Source organism: Ursus maritimus, unplaced genomic scaffold (genome assembly GCF_017311325.1).
Source record: "Ursus maritimus isolate PB19 unplaced genomic scaffold, ASM1731132v1 scaffold_5, whole genome shotgun sequence".
NCBI lineage: Eukaryota > Metazoa > Chordata > Mammalia > Carnivora > Ursidae > Ursus > Ursus maritimus.
The window spans coordinates 61,063,689-61,083,812 of NW_024426663.1; the positions used below are offsets into that span (position 1 = coordinate 61,063,689).

At 36.4% G+C, this 20,124-nt stretch overlaps 1 protein-coding gene across 2 annotated transcripts in view; it reads left to right on the plus strand.

Annotated features, from left to right (window-relative positions):
* FNIP1 (folliculin interacting protein 1) overlaps nucleotides 1–20,124 on the plus strand; it is a 151,367-nt gene that overhangs the window by 113,104 nt on the left and 18,139 nt on the right. For both annotated transcript variants that reach the window (XM_040622497.1, XM_040622496.1), the window contains 4 exons: nucleotides 12,036–12,182; nucleotides 13,072–13,241; nucleotides 16,523–17,948; nucleotides 18,760–18,928. In XM_040622497.1, the coding sequence (XP_040478431.1) occupies nucleotides 12,036–12,182; nucleotides 13,072–13,241; nucleotides 16,523–17,948; nucleotides 18,760–18,928 (1,912 nt within the window). The remainder of the gene's footprint in view (nucleotides 1–12,035; nucleotides 12,183–13,071; nucleotides 13,242–16,522; nucleotides 17,949–18,759; nucleotides 18,929–20,124) is intronic.

Sequence of the window (20,124 nt, forward strand, 5' to 3'; positions counted from 1 at the left end):
CTTTTTTTGTTTTTCATTTTTCTCATACTGTGTTAGAGTAAACGACAGTAAGTAAATCTGATGTCTTTTTCTTTAACTTCTCACAAAATGAGAGACTTCATTGCCTCAACAATGTTCTGTATAATTTTTGAAATTGAGTTATAGAAAAGCATTGAGTGGATATTGCATGGTAAAAGTAAACTAACCAATATGGAGTATTTTATTATGTTTTTAATTTACTTAAGTTGAAAAAGTTTACTTTATGGCTACTGTGTAATAATTATCCACTGGACTCAGTTATTGAGACAGGTAAAATTTACTAGTCATTCATCTTTTTTTTTTTTACCGTAATTTTTAGGATAAAAGGCATTAAAAGTAAGCTTAAAAATCTTCCATTTTTGTTCAGTAAACTCAGTGATGAGGGGAAATGTAGAGAAAAACAAATTAGAGAAATCAATTTCAACCTATATTGTTTCTTTTTTTGTTTTGGAAAGCAGTAATTTGCACAATTATATTGGAGCTGATGTTTCTGCTGTTTTTCTATTTTAGCATATTAACTTCAGGTCTTTCCTAAGTTATTGAATGAACCATGCTAACAAATACTGTAATAAAGAATTAAAATTTTTTTATAGTCGTAAAAAAACGCATAACATTAAATTTGACGTCTTAACCATTTTTAAGTGTATATGGGTCAATAGTGTTAAGTATATATAACAAAACTCTAGAACTTTTTCATCTTGGAACACTGCAACTATATACACTGAACACTAGTTCAGTAATATAATATTTTTAATCAGTGTGTTTCTTCAGTTTGACATCTTTGCTCTTTATATATGAATTATATGTAGAATTATTCATAATTTTATTTGTTCATACCTGTACCTTAAGAATTCACATTGTTACATTTCGGGTGCTGTTTATAATTAAATCAAAACATTATAATAAATGTTTCTTATAGATGAAGTATATGGAAAATAAAAATATATTCCCTCAGCATTTCTAGATGGAATTTAGAACAATTTATTTATTTATTTATTTATTTATTTATTTATTTATTTATAAAGACAAACAGGGGGAGTGGGAGAGGAAGAAACAGGCTTCCAGCGGAGGAGCCTGATGTGGGGCTCGAACCCAGAACGCCGGGATCACGCCCTGAGCCAAAGGCAGACGCTCAACAACTGAGCCACTCAGGCGCCCCTAGAACAATTTTTTAAAAAGATTTATTTATTTTATTTTAAAGAGAGAGAGTGTGCACACAATCGGGGGGAGGGGCAGAGGGAGAGGAATCGAGAGGATCTCAAGCAGACTCTGTGCAAAGCACAGAGCTGGACACGGGGCTCCATCTCACCACCCTGAGATCATGATCTGAGCCGAAATCAAGAGTCGGACCCTTAACTGTTTTAGCCGCCCAGGCATCCCTATAGTAATTCTTAAAGTTAGGTAATATGAGCCCTCTAACTTTGTTCTTGCCCTTCAATGTTATGTTGGTTATTCTCCTTAAATCAGAGTTTTTTATGTTTTTTTTTTTTTTTTTTTCTATAGATCTTGTACTTTTGGTGGGGAGGGGAGAGGGACAGAGGAAAAGAGAGAATCTTAAGCAGGCTCCATGCCCAGTGCCTAGCCCGACACAGGGCTTGATCTCAGGATCCGAGCCAAAATCAAGAATTGGACACTTAACCTACTGAGCCAACCAGGCATCTCAGATCTTGTACATTTTTAAAGATTAATACCTAAATATTTCAGGATGGGGGTTTTTTGGTGTTAACATAAATGATACTGTTTATAATTTCAAATTTCAGCTGTTCATTGCTGGCATATAAGAAAGCAGTGAACTTTTGTATATATATATTTTTTGAAGTATAGTTGACATACAGTATTATATTAGTTTTATGTGTACACCATAAAGATTTGACAGTTCTACATATTACTCCTGAGTGTTCACCATGATAAGTGTAGTATCCATCAGTGTTATTAACACTATTATTGGCTGTACTTCCTATGCTGTGCTTTTCATCTTTGTGACTTTTTCATTTTATAACTTTAAATAGGTACTTCTTAATCCCTTCACCTATTTCACCCATCTCCCCACACCATCCCCTGTAGCAACCACCAGCTTATTCTCTGTTTATGAGTTTGTTTCTGTTTGTTCATTTATTTTGTTTTTTAGATTCTACCTATAAGTGAAATCATGTGGTATTTGTATTTTTCTGATTTATTTCACTTAGCATAACACTCTCTAGGTCCATTCATGTTGTCCCTGACCTTTGTATAGTAACCTTAGCTGTGACCTTGCTGTAATCACTTATTAATTCCAGCAGGGTTTGGGGCCGGCCTTCCTTCTTTCCTTCCTTCCTTCCTTCCTTCCTTCCTTCCTTCCTTCCTTCCTTCCTTCCTTCCTTCCTTCCTCTTTCTCTCTTTTTCTTCCTTCCTTTCTTTCTTTCTTTCTTCTCTTTCTTCTCTTTCTCTCTTCCTTTCTCTCTCTCTGTTTCTTTTCTCCCCTCCCCTGCCCTCCTCTCCTCTCCTCTCCTCTTCTTTCTTCTTTCTTCTTTTTTAGAGAGAGCATGAGCAGTCCAGGCCAGGGGCGGGGATTACAGAGGGAGAGGAAGAGAGATAATCCTAAGTAGTCTGTATGCCCAGCACAGAGCCCACCTACATAGGGCTGATGTCACAACCCTGACACTATGACCTGAGCCAAAATCAAGAGTACAACTCTCAACAAACTGAGCCACCCAGGCGCCCCTCCCTTGTACTATATTTTAGTGGGAAAGCTTTAAGTTCTTCACAATTAAGCATTGTGTTAATTGTAACTTGTTGTGGACAATCTTTATCAAGTTAAAGAAGCTTCCTTTAGGGCATCTGTGTGGCTCAGTTGGTTAAGCGTTTGCCTTCGGCCCAGGTTGTGATCCCAGGATTCTGGGATCCAGCCAGGTGTCAGGCTCCCTACTCAGCAGGGGTCTGCTTCTCCCTCTCCCCCTGTGCACATGTCCTCTCTCTCTCTCTCTGTCTCTCAAGTAAATAAATGAAGTCTTAAAAAAAAAAGTTTGGTGAGAATTATTAATTACTGATTTAATTTCTTTAATAAATATAGGACTCTTCAGGTTATATCTATCTTTTTTTTTTTTTTTAAGATTTTATTTATTTATTGGACAGAGAGAAACACAGCAAGAGAGGGAACACCAGTAGGGGGAGTGGGAGAAGGAGAAGCAGGCTTCCCCCTCTCCCCAGCAGGGAGCCCGATGTGGGGCTCCATGCGGGACTTGATGTGGGGCTCGATATGGGGCTCTATATGGGGCTCGATATGGGGCTTGATCCCTGGACCCTGGGATCATGATCTGAGCCAAAGGCAGACGCTTAACGACTGAGCCACCCAGGCGCCCCAATCTTCTTATGTAATTTTTGGTACTTCTGTCTCTCACGGTCCGTTATAGTCAATAAATTGGTGGGTGTAGAGTTCATTTTTGCTTAATTATCCAATAATTGTTCATCAATTAGTAGTGATGACCCGTTTTTCATTTCTTATATCAGTAATTTGTGTCATTTCTCTTTTTCCTTGGTTATGTTGGATAGATGTTTATTACTTTTATTTCTTTTCAAAGAACTAGGTTTAATTTTGTTGACTTTTAATCTGTTGGTATTCTGTTTTCAATTTCATTGATTCTGATCTAATTTTTAATATTTCTTTTCTTCTACTTGCTTTAGGTTTATGTTGCTCATCTTTCTCTAGTTTCCCAAAATTAAAGCTGAGATTATTGCTTTCAGATGTTTCTTCTTTTTTAATACATTCATTTAATGCTATAAAATTCCCTTTATTCACTGCTTTTGTTGCATACCACAAATTTTGTTAATTTGAATTTTCTTTTAGTTCAAAATATTTTAAAATTTCTCTTTGATTTCTTTTTTTTATTATTATTATTACAGTAGTCACCATACAGTACATCATTAGCTTTTGTTGTAGTGTTCCATGATTCATTGTTTGTGTATAACACCCAGTGCTCCATGCAATATGTGCCCTCCTTACTACCCATCACCGGGCTAGCCCATCCCTCATCTCCCCCCTCAAACCCTCAGTTTGTTTCCTGGAGTCCATAGTCTCTCATGGTTTGTCTCTGTTCCCCCCTCCTTCATTTTTCCCTTCTTCCTTCTAATGATCTCCCTGCTAGTCCTTATGTTCCACAAATAAGTGAAACCATATGATAATTGTCTTTCCCTGGTTGACTTCACTTAGCATAATCTCCTCTGGTTCCATCCATGTTGATACAAATGTTGGGTAATCATCCTTTATGTATCCTGGCTGAGTAATATTCTGTTGTATATATGGACCACATCTTCTTTATCCATTCGTCTGTTGAAGGGCATCTCGGCCCCTTCCACAGTTTGGCTATTGTGGACATTGCTGCTATGAACATTGGGGTGCATATGGCCCTTCCTTTCACTGATACCAAAAGATTGAGATTATTCCCTGCGTATTCTCAGACCACAAGGCTTTGAAACTGGAACTCAATCACAAGAAAAAATTTGGAAGAAACTCAAACACGCTAAGAACCATCCTGTTTAAGAATGTTTGGATCAACCAGGAAATTAAATAAGAACTTAAGCAATTTATGGAAACCAATGAGAACAAAAACACATCGGTCCAAAACCTATAGGATACTGCAAAGGCTGTCCTAAGGGGGAAATACATAGCCATCCAAGCCTCACTCAAAAGAAAAGAAAAATCTGAAATACAGACCCTATATTCATACCTTAAAAACTGCGATTTCTTCTTTGATCCATGTATCTTTTAGAAATGTGTTGTTAAATCTCAAAAGGATTTGGGGATTTTCCACCTTTCTTTCTGTAACTTTCCACCTATAACTTTCTGTTACAATTCCATTGTGGTCTAAAAGCATGTACTGTATGATTTCTACAAATTTCTTATAAATTTGTTAAGGTGTGTTCAAGGCCTAGAATGTGGCTTATTTTGGTGAATGTTCCATGTACACTTGAGAAGAGTGTGTATTCTGCTGTTCTTGGATGAAGTATTCTGTAAATGTCAGATCCAAATTGATTGATGGTGTTTTAGTATTTCTCTCCACTCTGTTTGGCTCTGTGGTATCTGAAAAAAAATCTCATGTGATTTTAATTATTCCTGTATAGTTAAGGTGTTTTTTCGTGTTCTGGCTTCAGATTTTCTTTTTGTCTCTTGTTTTCTGCTCTGGTGTGAATATGATATGTGTAAGTGTAGACATTTTGGTATTTATCTTGGTTGGTACCTTATAGGCTTCTTTTATCTTTGGTTTGTTAGCTGTTATTAATTGTTCAAAATTCTCAGCTATTATATGTTTTATCTGTTTCTTTCTCTGTTCTTCATTTGGCATTCCCATTATACATATGGGAAATTGTAATTTTCCCACAGTTCTTTGATATTCTGTTCCGATTTTTTCATCCTTTATTTGCTTTGCTTTTTAATTTGGGAAATTCCCAGTGACCTATCTTTAAGCTCACTGATTATTCCCTTAGCTGTGTTCTGTCTGCTGATGAGCCCGTGAAGGACATATTTCATTCCTGTTACGGTATTTCTGATTTCCAGCATTTTCTCTTTTGAGTCTTTCTGAGAGTTTCCATCTCTTTGCTCACATTGCTTATATGGTCTTACATGTTATCTACTTTATTCATTAGAGCCATTCACATAACAATCATAGTTATTTTCATTTCCCTATCTGATAATAACAAAATCTGTGTCTTAGATCTCACTTTGATTTTGATGCTTTGTCTCTTCAGGCTTTGTTTTTATTGTCTTTTAGCAGTTTTTTTGTTGAAATGGTCTGGTGGTGAGGTGTTGGGAATGGGGGAAGAAATGTTCTATAATCTTGTGATGAAATCTTAGTTCTTTTCAGTGAGCTTGAATTCCTGGGTTTTGACCTTCAGAAGTGTTTCTTAGTCTTTATTTTGTTCCTCAGAGATAAGTGAGGAAGTCTAGTAGTGATTGGAGTTGTCTAATTGCCCATTTCTTAGGTCAGATAAGACTCTGGTATAGCTGGACTTGGACTCTTGGAGGGGAAATGTTTGTTTAGGAGAATGTTCTAGGTACACTTAGAAATTGTTACTTCATCCCTTTCTATCTGAAACACAAAAAGATGTTTCTTTGATCCTCGTCATGGAAATCTGATGGTACTCCCTGAAAGTGTGGCAGTCTCCCTAAGACTGGTACCCAAGGAGTTTTTTAATCATTCAGTGGTAATTCATATTCATTGTGCCACCAATTAGTCAATTACTGTTTCGGTATTCCTGCCACTTATTGGCCGTAGAAGCATCTGCTTCAGGAAAGGTGGTCTTAGCTATGGTTCTTGTTTAGTTTTCAGGGTGATGATTTATCCTCTGACCTCAATTCTGTGATGTAATTAAGAAAAGTCATTGATTGGCAATTTGTTCAGCCTTTTTCTTTTTGAGGATTAAAGTGGTGACTTCCAGGCTCTTCACATGTCATCTGAAATTGGAAGTTCAGATATTTTTTAGTCAATATTTTTATGTAAGGACACACTGAATTGAAATAGAATTGCAAAACTTGCATTTAGTTAAAACTCAAATTGATTTTGTTTGGAAGTTAAATTACATTAAATACCGCTGATTAAAAAGAAATAGATGGTGCTGAGCTAATAACTAGGCAAACTTAACAAAAACTGTTTCCCAAACTCCTAGAGTTCAAATCAGTAGGTCTAGCATTTTTATTTCTTTTTTGGAATTACAAGCTTAAACTGTTTTCAAGGAGAAAAATTACCAAACCTGTACTACTGCCAGTGCTAGGTATATTTGCAATCCTGCATTGTACAGTTGCGGCTGTACAACCCTGAGAGAGGATGTCAGAGTCAGCATTTGAGAATAACTACTTTGAAATAATGCGTTTCTGGGTTTAGAAATTCTTAAGAGATTGTATGCAATGGGAGAAGTTCTTATATTTTATTGAAATGAAGACATGTTGAACCTAATACCAAAAGTTAAAAGAACATTAGCTGGGTACAGTGGTTATTTGTGTATTTCTCAAGGTTTATGACAGCTTTGTTCTTCATACATTCCCTTATAGTACAGTTCATAGGTATTTACATAGCTGGAAAATTTTACTTTAACTGCATAACTCAGAAAAAGAATTCTAGAGTGATTTCTCTTTGAGAAACCTATAAGATATGCCTTTGTCATGGATATAAGTGGTTTTTGAGAAGTATGAAAAGTTTTAATCTTTTCAATTTCTAAATTTAATCTGTAGTTTGCTTGAAAGTTCAACCAAAGATTCTTAAGAGTTCTGCTTTTCTTCAAGTGGATAATAAAACTTTAAAAGAAATGTGCTATGAATGGGTATTTTGTTAATAATTTTTAAAAGTTTTTATTTATTTTTTTTCAAATTGTGCAGTTGACTTTAGACTGGAATTTTTACAAATATATGTTTGAACAATTCTTTTTGCTTATATGCCTAAAAGAATCCTGCAATGTTCTTTTTGAATTTCACATTTTGCAGTATTATAAAGCAGTGAATCTTTGCCTACGCACTTGGAACTGTTACTTTTACATTACTGAATTGATGGTTTCTTCTCTGCAGTCACAAGCTTTGTGGAAAAAGGCCAAGAGTCCCTATTTGAGGTCTGAGGAAACTGCCATTATAGATCCAGCTGAGGTTACCAGAATAGTAAATATTGTCAGAAAATTCATTCCTAGTAGAATACCTGTGAGTTAATTGGTGTGTTATTATGTAAGCTATATGGCATCACTTTAGAATTTTAATATTGCCTAGAATTTTACAATATGTATGAGTTTTAAAATCATTGCAAATATATAATTGTGTACCTTTCCTCTCGTATTAGTTTGATTATTTTACTCAGTCACTGTAGAACGATGAAAGGCTATTTATGTCAGTTAAGCGTTCTTACGGAATCTTAAAAATACTTTATAAGGGGTGCCTGGGTGACTCAGTGGGTTAAGTGTCTGACTTCACTTCAGAGTGTGATTTCAGGGTCCTGTTCTCCCTCAGTGGGGAGTCTGTTTCTCCCTCTCCCTCTGCCCCCACCCCCAAGTAAATAAATAAAACTTAAAAAAATGCTTTATAGACTCTTAGAATTTTTTTGAAAGGTCTGTCAGTAGAAATACTTTATACATTTGATCTTCATTATATATAGATTGTGTATTTGTGAATTCACCTACTTGCTGAAATTTATTTATAGCCTCAAAATACACTCACAGTGCTTTTATGATTATTTGTAACATGTGCAGAGCAGTGAGAAATTTGAGTAGCCTGATACCTTCCTAGATGAAGTTGAACAAGACAGTGCTTTGCCTTCTTGTTTCAGTACTCATTCTGTAAACAGGTATCCTATTGACATGTATTTAGTGGCAGGGTTTATTTTGTTTTGTTTTGGCATTTTGCACTTTGTGTTAATGATTTTGCTGTTAAAAATCACCCCCAAGTATACTGCTAAAATGCTTTGTAATGTTCCAAAGTGCAAGAAAGCAATGAGGTACGTTACAGAGAAAATACATGTAAGCTTCATTCAGGCATAAGTCATAGTGCGATTGGCTATGAATTAAGTGTTAATGAATCAGTAGTATATTAAATAAGGTGTCTTTAAACAGAAACCCACATAAAACAAGGTTATGTATTGAAGGGCTGACAAAAATTTTGAGAGCCTCATAGGAAGCTAACCATGCATATTCCCTAGGAACAGTGATTCATTGTTCACTAATTCATTGTTTGCATCAGCTTTACAGAACATTACTGCAAATAATGAGATTCTGTCATACTTAATTTTAAAATTAAGTTGTTATTAAAAAATTAGCAAATTAGATAATTTTTAAAGTGTGTGATTATCTGAGACGAGATGATTAATGATTTTGGGGTAGTTGAGAAGAGGAAGGAAATGATTCACATGCATGCAGAAGCCATGAAACCTAGAGAAACAGGAAGCATAGAACTTTTTAGTTAGGAGCTATGTAGCAAAGATGAGGTTCTTGGATTCTCACTCAGACTCTGTGCATATCAAAGAAAACTAAATCAGGTCCACAGTTCCCTTCCAACTAAAGGAGTCTTTAATTCTTTAGGGTCAATCAGGAAAAATAAAGGGTCAGATGATTAAAAATTCTTGCTTACCACTGAAAATTAGGGAATAATCATTAGGGGAGAAGAAAGCACTATTAGTTCTTGATTGTTGATGACAACAGAGTTGCATATAATGAGAAGCACTATTGCATAATTAATTTGTTTGCCTTCTTTGCATTTGATATACTTTGAGGTCATGATACATAGCCTTAAACACCAAAACTCTAAAGCTAATGTCCTCAGTGGACAACTATACTAATGTTAGTGAACTGGCTCTGACCTATGACACATGGATTTGTAGTAGTCACAAATATCCTTAAGAAACTCATGGAAAACGAATTGATCACCTCATTAATTCATGTATCCAGTATTTCCTGTAATCAGAAAGTATACTTACATGGTTAAGAAACAAACAAAACATGCCCAGAAATCTAATAATGAAAAAAAAAAAATGAACTCTATCCTATCTCTTCCATCCCTATTCTTACTTCCCAAGAACATTGTTTTTAACTCTTATGTATTTCTTTTGTTATTTACCTCCACATTATTAAGCAGCATACTTAATGCAGCTATTCTTGATTTATCAATTTTGGAGCATATTTATTTCCTGCCATGACTTTATACCTGCCCATTGGTCATTTAGCTTCAGTATAGCTCTAACATTAGCTTGTTTTTCAGTTCTGGTAAATTTTCTACTTTCTTTGATTATCTCTTTTCTTCTGTCTTCTCCCTCTTGAATTTTTTTTGTTAGTAACTGGCATTCCTTGACTGATCTTTTATATCTCTTCCATGTTTCCCTTTTTCTGAGTGTATTATTTACTATTTTCTCTGGAGTCCTTTTGTGTGAGTGTATGTATGTTTCCATTTTTCTGTTTGTGTCCCTCTGTCCTTGGAGGCTTTCCCTCTATATCAATATTGTGGTTGCCCGTGCATAGTTGAGAGCAAAGTACTAAAATATGGGTTGGGAGTTCTGTGCATATAATTAGGTACAGACTGGAGAACTTCACTTTCGGGTGGTGTTTCTCAACCTGTCTTCATTATCACTTCCTGAAGGGGCATATTTAAGACATTTTTTTCTCCTATCGCGGTCCCTTCTTCCCATGACATTTTAATGCCACAAGATTTACTATATATGCTTATATACTGTGAAGGATTCAAATATCAGGAAGGGTTTGGGCAATGTTACTTCTCTAGACTAGTCAGTTGCTACGTCTGCTCTTCTGTCTCGTTATTCTTGGGAAAATAGGTTATAGAAAGGGGTCACCACCATTTACAGACCTTGAATTAATCTCCCAATTTATAGTCCTGTATAACTCCTGCCCTCAACTTTACTAGGAACCTGTGAATCCTGAGCCTCTTCTTGTGTCATTGGAGCAGATTAGCTCCTTTATGTACACATCCCCTTCTTTGAGCACTATAAACCCATATGTTCATCTACCTTATCACTTCACTTAACATTCCTCTCTTATGTTTTGGGTTGCACAATTTAATTAAATCTGTAGTTTAAATTTTAAATAAGATTACTCTCCATTTTTATTTGTTACAGTAATTTATCTGTTTTCAAATCCTTAACTGATGTTTCTTTGAGACATCAGAACTGAAAGGAGGTTAAACACTGGTGTTTGCTTTTCCATCTTATCTGGACATCCTTAATAGGCCTTAGCATTTAGCATTTTCACATATTCCTAGTTGATATTCAGATCATATTTCTCTCTATAAAATACCTTTAAATCTTTCCATTTGTTTATTTATTTTAAAGTTCTCAACCATGATATTATGCCCTACCAAGAACTCATTAATGTGAACTGTGTTTATCACTTTTATCCATTAATAATATAATAATATCATGTTCATACTGGATCAAGACTCAATAAAACTTGTCACAGACAAGAGAATTCTTTTCTTTTTTTGGATTCTAGGTGTTAAGAGAGTTATGCTGAAGTAGGTATTAGAGCTTGCAGAGATCTCAGAGAACTTTCTAGAGCTGTACTTTCTAATATAGTAGCCATTAGCCACATGCGGATACTTAATTTAAATAAAATTAAATTTAAAATTCAGTTCATCAAACTGACCACATTTCGTGTTCAGTAACCGTATATGGCTAGTGGGTGTCATCATGGATGGCATAGATACAGAGCATTCCCATCTTTGCCAAAAGTTCTATCATATAGCACAGTTCTAGAGAGTAGAAAGTACAGCACTGTTTTGTTCTTCCAAGAGATAACTAGTTTCTTAAGCCTCAATTTTGTAGGAGTTACTTAATCTAGTGAGTGTATAGGAATTGGCTAAATAGATATTAATATAGAAGGAAAATGATTGATATCTTAAAGATATCCGTGAAGCTTTAAGGAGAAAGTGCAAGCCATTGTCTAAGTAAATGCAAGAGACAGCCAGAAAAGCATCATCATAATTGTGCAGTAATGCTCTCTTCTGTTGATTGAAGGAAAAACTTCAGGAGGTTAAGAGTCATAAAATACAGTATACAGATATAGTGTCCTCATCATCCTTCAGAATTTTCCAAAAGAGTCTCAGCACAGGCATCAAAATGATGCTGATAAATTATTGTTTTGAGTGGGTATATAGATAAGCTATTATCCAATTCAGAATTTTTCTTTTTAGGTTGTTGATAACTTGCGTTATATTTAAGTATGGCATATACCTTAGAAATGTAGAGCACGAAGGGCTTTAGAAATTATTCAGTCCTGTGCTTTCATTGTACAGGTGGAGGAAACTTATGCTTAAAATACGGAAGTAATTTACCCGAGGGCACACAGTCGCTGGGGCTAGAGCCAGCACCAGAACCAGCATATTTTGAGTTCAGGTACAGAACATTTCCTGTGGTACTGTGCTGGTGACAAAGAAGGAATGACTTGATTCATTGTGTCCTCTTGAAAGCTTTAATAATCTACCTGTGAGGCCCAAACTGGTAACATAAACTTTAAGAGTATGTAATTCTGGGAACTATGAATTTCATAATGTGTTTTCCTCTTTTTAGAACAACAATTTGTAATCTTTATACAATGCCACGAATTGGAGAGCCTGTCTGGCTTACAATGATGTCGGGGACTCCAGAAAAGAACCAGCTTTGCCATCGTTTCATGAAGGAGTTCACTTTTCTAATGGAAAATGCTTCCAAAAATCAGTATGGCTTTCTCTCATTGTCTCTCTTTATATCTTAGATATTATTTACTATAACTCGATATCTAGATTGTGATCAAACCCAGTTACAAAAGCAAAATAATTGTTTTTTTGGAATTATTTCTTATTATTAATAACCAAAACAGAATTCTAAAAGATAACTAAGAGATAGGATATGGATGAAGGCCACAGAAAACAGTAAAATGAATGAAATGAATGAAAAACAGTAAAAAGGTCTTTAATTATGTGTTAAATTAAAATTCTGACAACTTACAGAACTCTCTGAGGCTTCCCAGTTTTTGGTGAATTGCATCCACTTACACAGTTTCATTGTATAGAAAATAAGTTAAAAAAAAAAAAAAAAAGAAAGAGGAAGTGCCAGGATTCCAATGATACATATTTAATGTGATATTTTACCATACTGTTTGCTTATAATCATTCATCAAATTCCTAGAATACAGATGAGTAGTTTAGAGGTTTTACTCTTTTTGATGGTAGACAAAGTTTGCTTAATACTTTCTTTCACTTTCCCACTCAGTAATTTGGAAATGTATAGACCTGTTGGTTGATTCATCAATTTTGTAGATTAAACACTGAAAAGAAACCAGTTTTTCAAGTAAAATGGCATTTTTGCCTTGTAATTATGATCAGATACAGCTCTATGTGAATACTGTTTTTATTTTAAGGATTTTTTTTTAAACTCCTATCCAACCAAAAACTTTATTTTCATTTTCATCCAGGTGATATGCCTATCTTTTCTTCTTTCCTCTACTTTTTTTATGCTGTTTGGGCACATGAGAGTATGTACTCTCTTTGCTTTATTCTGTCGCTGTATTTTACATTAGGTTTAATGAAGGCAGACTGGAGTTTGATAGGATGTGTTTTATTTTCAGATTCTTGCCAGCACTCATTACTGCAGTTCTGACCAATCATCTTGCCTGGGTTCCAACGGTCATGCCAAATGGACAACCACCTATAAAAATATTTTTAGAAAAACATTCCTCTCAGAGTGTGGACATGTTGGCAAAAACTCATCCATATAACCCACTTTGGGCGCAACTAGGTATGTAGTCTGAAATTTATGCATAACGCAGACTTTTGTGTAGCTGTCTGGAGTTATTTTATAGCAAAAACAGAAATTAAGAAATAAGATGTTCTCTTTTACCTCCTCCATTCTAAAGCACTTTTTCTTTTCTTGTCCTTTTCATGTCTGCTAAATTGTCCCATCTCCATCTTAAGTCTAATATCAGTTTCTTCTAGATATACAACTGCAGTGAGAGCTAGAGAAGCAGGATCATGACTGATTTACTCATGTCAGGGTATTTAGGGTGTTTTATGTTATGTACTTGGCCTAGAAAGAATGAATCACAGTCATCTATGATGGCTAAAATAAATTTGGTTAACTGAGAAGCAGTCATTGAGGTTTCTGTTTTCAACTTTTGCTTGTTTGTTGAGTAATTTTGGAAAATGTTTCCCTTAGTGTGAGGACCTGTTAAATAAATGGGTAACCAAGGAGAGAAGGGATAGTTGATGAGTTGACAGTCATTGGGAAGGCATTGTAGCATGGCGCTTAAAAGTGGAAGATGTGAGTCGAGGCAGACCACACGTGAGTCACTGTCTCTTTGTTTATAATGTGGGGATAAAAATATATAGTACATACTTCATAAAGTTATGACAATTAAATTAGAGAATACCTGTAAAGTGCTTTGAACAGTGTCTGGTAAATGCGACTGCTGTTACTCCTGCTCCTACTCTATTGCTATTAGGTCATGGGGGAGGAGTCCAACAAGAACATTTTGATGACTTGATAGAAACTTCTCTTAGGTTGTGCTGATGAGTGAGCTTGCCAGGAAAGTTGTCATGTAGCTTATTCATGTAACTTCCCTCCCTCTCTCTTTCTTCCCCCTCTCCATCCCTCCTTTACTTTCTTCTACTTTATCAAGGAATAATTGACACATAGCAAACATGTATATATATACAATTTTGTAAGTATTGATATGTATGTCAAAGTATAAATACCTCTGAAACCATCACCAAAATCAAGATGGTAAACATCACTGCCAAGAGTTTCCTCATGCCCTTTTGTAATCCCACCTTCCTGTTCCTCCCCACTCCTTATTCACCTTCCACTCACCACCCCATACCCAGGCAGCTGCTGGTCTGCTTTCTATCGCTATAGGTTAGTTTGTATTTTCTAGAAATAAATGGAATCATATAGTACATGCTTTTTTGGGGCAGGGTCTGACATTTTTCATTCAACATAATTATTTTGAGATTTGCCTATGTTGTTTATAGTAATAGTCCATGCCTTTAATATGCTGGGTAGTATACCGTTATGGGTATTAACTTAGTTTTTTTTCAAATCAAGTAATTCAGTGGCATTTTATTTATTTGGACATTTCAAATTCATCTTCAGTTCTACAATCATTAATTGAGTGCATAACATATATAAGGCCCTATGCTAAGAACACTGGAGCATATAAAGATGAAATGCAGTTCTTGGCCTCAAGAAGTGGACAGTTTAGGGCCCTTTGTGGCTTAGTTAAGCGACTGCCTTTGGCTCAGGTCGTGATCCTGGAGTCTCAGGGGACGCAGTGGGGTGTCTGCTTCTCCCTCTGACACTCCCCCGTTTTTGTGCTCTCTCTTGCTGTGTCTCTCATTCTGTCTTTCAAATAAATAAAATCTTTAAACAAACAAACAAACAAGTGGACAGTTTAGGGGCTTCTGGGTGGGTCAGTAGGTTAAGTGTCTGCCTTTGGTTCTGGTCATGATCTCAGGGTCCTGGGATTGAGCCCCTCTGTGGGCTCCCTGCTCAGTGCGGAGCCTGCTTCTCACTCTCCTTCTGCCCCTCCCCACTGTGCATGCATGCACTCTCTCTCTCTCAAATAAATAAATAAAATCTTTTAAAATAAGTGGACAGTTTATTACTGAAGGTAATAAATATGAGGACAATAATGACACTTTAAAGAGGAACTATAAGAGAAACTATAAGAGAAATGAAAAGTTCAGTGAAATTTCAGTTAGGGAAGCTTACTTTTGCCCAAGGAAGGATGCTTGGGTGGGAAGCTTTGGACTGGCAGAGAAACAGAGGAAAGGGCAAGCACATAGCATGAGGAAAGGGGTCCAAGCGTTAAGAGTGCTGAGTTGATTCAGTGTTCTGGTTTAAGTAGTCTGCTTTAAGTGGGACTTAGTGTGAATAATAATGAAAAAAGTGTAACTATAAGAAGATAAAACTGGAAAAGTAAAGTGGAACCCGTCAGGAAAGACTCACTTGTAACATCAAAGCAGTTCAGTTTATTTGGTAATTCATGAGAACCTTAGGAGTAGTTTTGAACAGTGGCATGATGGCATTAGAGCCAGTGTATTAATCAGAGGAGAAAAATTGTCATAATACTGTCTGTAGCCTATATTTATCTGAGACTTATTTATGTTTGTTCCTTTAAAAAGTGTGGGAGTTAGGCTTTAAAGTATGTATACAGACAACTTGCTAAAACTGAATTAAATTTAAATTAATGGCTTTGTATTCTCTATTTTTAAGTGTACTTTGGCACCTTTTTCTTCATCTAATTTGAGCTATAGCATAAATACAGAAATTACATTGATAACTCTTAGGTTCCCATCGCCCTTTTCTTATGTAATGGCTGTTGGTGTCTAGCGTGGATACAAAAGTGAAAATGAACCACATCGCTGAATATGTTGCCCTTTCTTTTCCTCTTACTCAGAATAGGTCTCACTCTTCCTGTCCTTTTTTGTCTTTTCTGAGTACCCAACCCTCTAGGAAATAGAAGGGCTTTTAAAAACATGGTTTGGGGTCCTGAGTAGGGCAACAACAGTTAAGGTTCAGGGATGTGATTTAATCAAGAAAGGTCAAGTGTGTGATGTGACTACTCCAGTTCTGCTCCACATTCTACCACTACTCCCTTTTCTCCTTGCCCCCAGTAGGTACTGTGCTTTCTCTTCTCTGCATTAGATGCAGCTGTAGAATCCTTTTGCACATAGTTCTTTAAGTAGTACTTCTCTGCCCCGGCGAAGTGCTCTGCATGAGGCCTGGCCCAGAGAATATTCTTGGTCACTGTGACTTTCACAATTGACTGTCTGGTTGAGGTTTCAGAACCACAGGAGCTACTTAAAGAGGAAACTAGAAAACTCCTCTATTCACCTTTCTCTTTGGTAAATACCATTTATCTCATCCTATCCTCTTGAATAGTCACTCGCCTATTAAAGAACTAAGAGTAAAATCTGAACTAGCCCTCATACAGTAAGAGTAGGTGTCTGATCATTGGAAACAGCCTGCTTGGCTATGTGAGGAGAGGATGTGTCCATTAACTGATTTTTCCATCGCAGGTGACTTGTATGGCGCTATTGGTTCTCCTGTACGGTTAGCCAGGACTGTGGTGGTTGGCAAACGACAAGACATGGTCCAGAGGCTGCTTTATTTTCTTACTTATTTTATAAGATGCTCTGAACTTCAAGAAACCCATCTTTTAGAAAATGGAGAAGATGAAGCCATCGTTATGCCAGGCACAGTAATTACTACCACTTTAGAGAAAGGTGAAATAGAAGAATCTGAGTATGTGCTTATCACAATGCATAGAAACAAAAGCAGTTTGCTCTTTAAAGACCCAGAAGAAACAAGGACTCCTAATTGTAGCTGTAAATATTGTAGTCGTCCACTACTTGGGCAAAATATAGAGAATGTTTCACAACAAGAGAGAGAAGACATTCAAAACAGCTCTAAGGAGCTGCTAGGAATTTCAGATGAGTGTCGAATGATTTCTCCCTCTGACTGCCAAGAAGAAAATGCTGTTCGTGTTAAACAGTTCAGAGATAAATTAAGAACTTGCCTTGATACCAAGTTAGAGACAGTTGTTTGCACAGGATCTGCTCCAGTAGACAAATGTGCCTTGTCAAAATCAGACTTAGAGCCAGCAGAGGAAACATGGCATGATGAGGAATTGCTGGGTTCAGGTAACCACACAGGCAAAGTGTTGAGATCCACAGGAATGGTTGTGGAAAAAAAACCTCCAGATAAGCTTGTGACTGCTGCATTTTCTTGTGAAGCATCACAGACAAAGGTTACCTTCTTGATTGGAGATTCTATGTCACCTGACTCAGATACTGAACTCCGGAGTCAGGCAGTGGTGGATCAGATTACCAGGCACCACACCAAACCACTGAAGGAAGAAGGAGGGGCTATTGATCAGCAGCATCAAGAAACTAAACAAACAACTAAGGACCAATCCAGCGAGTCTGATATACCAAACATGGTTTCTGGAGAGACCTGTGAACTTCCCTGTTGGAATCATTCAGACCCAGAAAGCATGAGCTTATTTGATGAATATTTTAATGATGATTCAATTGAAACCAGGACTATTGATGATATTATTGCAGTTAAAACAAGTACAGACAGTAAAGAACACTGCTGTATATTAGAATTTTCAAAAGGATTGTGTACAAAAAATAGCAAACAGAACAGTGAATTTTGTAAATGTGTAGAAACAGTTCACCAGGATTCATGTAAAACCTGCTTTCCTCAGCAGGACCAAAGAGATACACTCTCCATTCTTGTCCCCCATGGGGATAAAGAGAGTTCAGAGAAAAAAATTGCTGTAGGAACCGAATGGGACATTCCAAGAAATGAAAGTTCAGATAGTGCCCTTGGGGATAGTGAAAGTGAAGATACAGGTCATGATATGACTAGACAAGTAAGCAGTTACTATGGAGGAGAGCAAGAAGATTGGGCAGAAGAAGATGAGATACCTTTTCCTGGGTAAGTAGGAAGTTTTAACCTATAATAGACCCTATGTAAATAGGTACCATTCTTCTGTTTAGATGGTCTCTGAAGGTTGGTGGTAACTAATATAAAAGAAGAGATTATTGTCCTGGACAGATTGTCTTCTATTACCATGTGTTTTTAAGGAAAGATTAAAGACTAAGCCCCCTAGGCACCCCAGGAAGTTTCTGTGAAGGCATTAAAGAAAAGCGTGTTTGTATGTAGAGGATTCCTTACTGCTTAGGAGTTTTCAAGTCATTTAGGGGTGAATTATGCCCCCAAATATGGACTTGTGTTGAGCCCAACAACTAGAAAGAGGTAATCACAGAGAAGGTGGGAAATGGCTGTTAGAAATAAGTTTGGCCAAGACTAAAAGGAAAATAGGAAATGTATCCTCTGGGTCAAGTGTACAAAGAGAAGATTCATATTTGAGAAATGTTATATTCCGTGCTTTGTGATGCATTTAATACTTAACTACTTTGTTTTGGATGATGGTTTTCATTTTTCTGATTGTATTAAGAATGTATTACATACACAAGAGACAGCATTCCAGATGTCTTTTATGAAAGATTTATACTCACGTCATTACATAGTTGTTCATCCACCTTCTTTTCTGGATAGGAAGGAGTATTTTGTGGTCTGATTGATCACTTAGGCCAGTTTTTACTTAAGGATGATTTTACTCTGAGTATATTTTGTAGAAAATGGTGCTACTAGAAATATGGACTAGTAGAGTCCAAAAATATTTTTATTGATCAAATATGTTATTTCTAATTGGATATGCCTTCTTTTGGGGCCTTTCTTCCAGGTCAAAGTTAATTGAAGTGAGTGCTGTTCAGCCCAACATTGCCAACTTTGGGAGGTCCTTGTTGGGTGGCTACTGCTCATCTTATGTGCCTGACTTTGTTCTTCAAGGAATTGGGAATGACGAGAGGTTCCGTCAGTGTCTGGTATCTGATTTGTCTCATGCTGTGCAGGTGAGTTACCTTCACTGCTCTTGAATTTATTTAGAATGAATTTTGTTAACCGGTAGAATCACCAAGTTACCTTATATTTTTGGTCATACTTCACTATGTAACATAATCATTGTTCTCTTAATCTCTCACTTTTGCACCTGCACGTTTGTACCTGTCACCATGAAAGCAAATATAGAGAGTTATAGGACTCTATACAAATAGAAATCTGAAATACAGAATGTATTGTATGTATTCATAGATGTTCATCATCAGACCATTTATAATATCAAAAAATTGCAAATGCTTAAATGTGAATGCAGTTATTTTCTCAATTTCATTTTCACATTGCTCATTGCTTATATATAGAAGTACAATTGATTTTTGTATACTGATCTTATATTCTTCTACCTTGCTGAACTTTTTTTTAAATTTTTTATTATGTTATATTAGTCACCATACAGTACATCATTAGTTTTTGATGTAGTGATCCATGATTCATTGTTTGTATATAACACCCAGCGCTCCATGCAATTCATGCCCTCCTTAACACCCATCACCGGCCTGAACTCTTTTTTTTTTTAAGATTTATTTATTTTAGAGAGAGAGGGAACGTGTGGGGGAGGGGCAGAGGGAGAGGGCGACAGAGTCTTAAGCAGACTTTGCATTGAGTGTGGAGCCTGACATGGGGCTCGATCTCATGACCCTGAGATCAGGACCTGAGCCCATACCAGGAGTCGGATGCTTAACCAGCTGCGCCACCCAGGTGCCCCAGCCTTGCTGAACTCTTTTATTAGTTCTTGTAGTTTTATGTGGATTCCTTAGGTTTTTCTACATACACTTGCATGATCGATGAATAGGCTTGCATCTTCCTTTCCAGTCTGGATGCCTTTTGTCTTTCTAGCCTGATTGTATGGGCTAGAACCTTCAGTACAGTGTTGCATAGAAGTACTAATAGTGGACATCTTTGTCTTCTTGCAGATACTAGGGGAAAACATCGACTCTTTCATTATTAAGTATGATGTTAGCTGTGGGATTCTTATAGATGCCCTTTATCAAATGGAGAAAGTTTCCTTCTAGACCTAGTTTCTTTGTTCCCTCCACCTTTAAATCATGAATGGATGTGGCATTTTTGTCTAGTACATTTTCTGTGCCTATTGATATGATCATTTAGTTTTTCTTCCTTAATCTGTTAATGTGATAGGTTACATTAGATGTGT